The sequence below is a fragment of the Tupaia chinensis genome, unplaced genomic scaffold, assembly GCF_000334495.1.
Source record: "Tupaia chinensis unplaced genomic scaffold, TupChi_1.0 Scaffold000346_1, whole genome shotgun sequence".
NCBI lineage: Eukaryota > Metazoa > Chordata > Mammalia > Scandentia > Tupaiidae > Tupaia > Tupaia belangeri.
Genome location: NW_006159840.1, coordinates 1,036,550 through 1,040,717, shown reverse-complemented (window position 1 = coordinate 1,040,717; position 4,168 = coordinate 1,036,550). Strand labels below are relative to the sequence as shown.

At 40.2% G+C, this 4,168-nt stretch overlaps 1 protein-coding gene across 1 annotated transcript in view; it reads left to right on the top strand.

Moving 5' to 3' along the window:
- Positions 1–3,746, top strand: part of SLC22A2 (solute carrier family 22 member 2) — a gene marked incomplete in the record, with an annotated part of 37,808 nt that extends 34,062 nt beyond the window's left edge. Inside the window, 1 exon segment of the mRNA XM_027773356.1 lies at positions 3,528–3,746. Coding sequence (XP_027629157.1) covers positions 3,528–3,537 — 10 coding nt within the window.
- Between the last annotated feature and the right edge of the window lie 422 nt (positions 3,747–4,168).

The window sequence follows — 4,168 nt, the reverse complement described above, 5'->3', positions numbered from 1 at the left end:
CTCTTCCTGCCACATTTTATTGTTGCAGCTGCTACTGTTGCTGTTGTAGTTGCTGCTGTTATTTTTGCTGTCATTTTTTGCTGATGCCATTGTTCTTTATATTCCTATTGTTGTACTACTGTTATTGTTACTACTGCTATTGCTGTTTTTGTTGTTGTTACAATCATTGTTGCTACTGCTATTCCTGGTATTGATGCTACTCTTTTGCTGTCTGTTGTATTGTTTTTGCCTTTGTTGTTATTGCTGTCACTAATGCTATCACTGTTGTTGCTGCTAATGTTATTGCTGCTATTGCAGCTGGTGCTGTTGCTATTCATGTTGCTATGGTTGCTAGGGGGTTTCTTTGCAATTGTTCCTGCTGTTTTTGCTGTTGTGGCTGCTGTTGTGATTGCTGCTGATGTGATTGCTGCTGCTGTTGCTGCTACTGCTGCTGTTGCTGCCATTGTTACTGCTGTTGTTGCTGTCACTATTGTTACTATTGTTGCTGTTGCCATTATTGTCACTGCTATTGTTGCTGCTGATGCTGTTGATACAGCTACTACTGTTGTTGCTGTGATTGTTGTTACTGTTGCCACAACTGTTGTTGCTGCTTCTATTGTTACTATTGCTAATGCTGTTGTTGCTACTGCTGTTGTTATTGCCGTTGCCTTCCTTGCTACTGCTGCTGTTGCTGCTGCTATTGTTACTGTTTCTGTTGTCTCTGTTGTTGCTACTGCTGCTGTTATTGTTATTGCCTTCAATGCAGCTCCTGTTGTTGCTGCTGCTACTGTTACTGTTGCTATTGCTATTGTTGCTGTTACTGTTATTCCTATTGCCTTCATTGCTGCTGCTGCTGTTGTTACTATTGCTACTGTTGCTGATGATGCTGTTGTAGCTATTGTTGTTGCTGGTGTTGGTGTTGCTGTTGTTGCTGTTATTATTATTGCTGTTGTTACAGTTGTGACCTTCATTACTGCTGCTGTTGTTGCTCCTGCTATTGTAATTGTTATTATCACTGTTGATGTTACTACTGTTGTTATTGCTATTGCCTTCAATGCTGCCACTGTTGTTGCTACTGTTGTTGTTGTTACTGCTGCTACTGTTACTGTTGCTATTGCTGTTGTTACTGTTGTTATTGCTGTTGTTGCTGGTGATGCTGTTGTAGCTATTGTTGTTGCTGGTATTGCTGTTGCTGCTGTTGTTACTGTTGCTATTGCTATTGCTGTTATTGTTGTTGCCTTCATTGCTGCTGCTATTGCTGCTACTGTTGTTGTTATTGCTATTGCTACTATTGTTGCTGCTACTATTGTATTATTGCTATTGCCATTGTTACTGTTGCTATTGCTTTTGTTGCTGCTTCTGCTGTTGTTATAGTTGCTGCTGCTACTGTTGCTGCTGTTGCTAGTGATGCTATTTTTTTGCTACTGCTCTTGTTACTATTGCTATTTCTGTTGTCACTGTTGTTACTGCTGTTATTGCTATTATTGCTAGTGATACTATTGTTGTAGCTGGTGTTGTTGCTGCTGCTGCTGTTGTTACTGTTGCTATTGCTCTTGTTGTGTTGTGCCCTTGTCTGGTTCTGCACTGGTCCTTCAGTTGCTACTGTTCTTGCTGGTGACGCTGTTGCTATCGTTATTGATGCTGATGCTGGTGTTGCTATTGCTGTTGTTACTATTGCTATTGCTGTTATTGCTGTCATTGTTACTGCTGTTGTTACTGTTGCCTTCATTGCTGCTGTTGTTGTTGCTGTTGTTGCTGCTGATGCAGTTGTTGCTATTGCTGCTGATGCAGTTGTTGTTGCTATTGTTATCGATGTTGATGTTGGTGTTGCTATTGCTATTGTTACTATTGCTGTTGTTGCTATTATTATTACTGCTATTGTTGTTAGTGTTGCCTTCATTGCTGCTATTGTTGCTGTTGCTGCTGCTGGTGATGCAGTCATTGTTACTATTGTTATTGTTGTTGCTGCTGCTATTGTTGCTATTGCTGTTGTTGTTGCCGGTGATGCTAGTGTAACTATTGTTGCTATTGTTATTGTTGCTATTGTTCTTATTGCTACTGTTGTTGCTATTGTTATTGCTGCTGCTGCCACTATTGTTCCTATTGCTATTGTTGCTGTAATTGTTACTGCTGTTGCTGCTACTGTTGCCTTCATTGCTGCTGCTGTTGTTACTGTTGCTGCTGATGCAGTTGTTGCTACTGCTGGTGATGCAGTTGTTTCTATTGCTATTGTTACTGCTGCTATTGTTACTGTTACTATTGCTGCTGTCACTGTTGTTACTGTTGCTTTTGCTTTTGCTGATGTTATTACTGGTGATACTGCTGGTGTTGCTGATGCAGTTTTTGTTGCTGGTGATGCTGTTATTGTTGCCATTGTTGTTGTTGCTGCTGCTATTATTATTGTTGTCATTGCTTTTGTTGCTGCCACTGTTGTTGTTGCTAATGTTATTGTTGTTTGTATTGCTTCTGATATTGTTGTTGCCAGTGATGCTGTGATTGTTGCTATTTCTGTTGCTCTTGTTGTCACTGTTGCTATTGTTACTGTGGCTATTGCTATTGTTGCTGTTGTTTTTAATGCCATTGGTGTTGCTGCTATTGTTGTTGCTATTTTTGTTACTAGTGGTGCTGCTGTTGGTGCTGATGTTGTTGTTGCTATTGTTATCATTGCTGCTGTTATTGCCATTGTCTCTGTTGTTGCTGTTGCTATTGTTGTAATTGCTGTTGCTATTGCTACTGATCTTGTTGCATTTGCTGCTGTTGCTGTTGTTGCTACTAGTGCTGGTGATGCAGTTGTTGCTGCTATTGTTACTGGTGATGCTGCTGTTGATGGTGATGCTGTTGTTGTTGCTATTGTTATCATTGTTGCTGTTGTTGATGATGCAGTTGTTGCTACTGCTGATGATGCAGTTCTTATTATTGCTATTGTTACTGGTGATGCAGCTATTGCTACAATTGCTATTGTTGTAACTACAGTTGCTGTTGTTGCTACTGGTGCTAGTGATACTGTGGTTGTTGCTGTTGCTGGTGCTATTGTTATTGCTATTTTTGTTGCTGCTGCTATTGTTACTGTTGCTATTGCTATTATTACTATTGCCATTGCTGTTACTGTTGTTGCTGCTGCTGCAGTTGTTTCTGCTATTGTTACTGTTGCTTTTGTTCTCATTACTGTTTCCATTGCTGTTGCTGCTGCTGTCATTATTGCTATTGCTGGAGATGCTGTCGTTGCTATTATTGTTGCTGTTACCATTGCTGTTTTTGCTGCTATTGCGGTTGCTGGTGATGCTGTTGCTGTTGTTGCTGCTATTGCTATTATTGCTGCTGCTACTGTTGCTGTTGCTATTTTTGCCACTGTTACTGTTGCTGATGCTGCTGTCCCTATTGCTGTTGTGATTGTTGCGACTGTTATTGCTACTGCTGTTGTTTTTGTTGTTGTTGACATAGAGGCTATAGGATCTCAATAGACTTGACTGAGACCCTCCTTGTGCAGTCTGAGAGGACTCCAATACCTCAAGGTGATTTGGGTAAGCTTCTGCTATGCCCCCTCTCAGGCCAAGCTGATCTAGAAACTGAGGCAAGACTAACCACCTCCACATAAGGGACATTCTGTGAGAAGCTGGAGAACCAGGTGCAGCCCACATTTGCTTCAAACTATAAACAGGAGCATGGACAAAGGATGTTGCTGGAAACAACCAAATGAAGAGAACAGCATTTCTACAATGGGTATCAGTAACATTCTGGTATTCATAGACACGAGATGACTGAGAAAATGTACAATTTGAACAAATATTTTTATTGCATTTGTCATTTATCAAACTGTTCAAAATTAAATAAACTCTGATCAAAATAATTTCTCCAATTTATTTACATACCTAAAAATAACAGTGTCTAGATTTTTCTATCATCTTTAACATGTATAAAATTGATTAAATTTCAGCTTTACCTCTCTGCTCTAGAAAAGACCAGATCACCGTAAGGAAGGAAATTCTCTGGGCCCATTACTGTTGTCGTCGCTGTCACTGCTATTCTGACTGACACTCCTAAAAGAGTTTCCGGAGCCTTCCTTCCACATTAGCTATTCACTAAGCTCTATTCGTGTTCCTTATGAAATCGCAATAAGAACACATCACAAGACTAATCCTGGACAAAGCTTATACCCGATTTTTTATTCCGTCTATTTACTAACCACTCT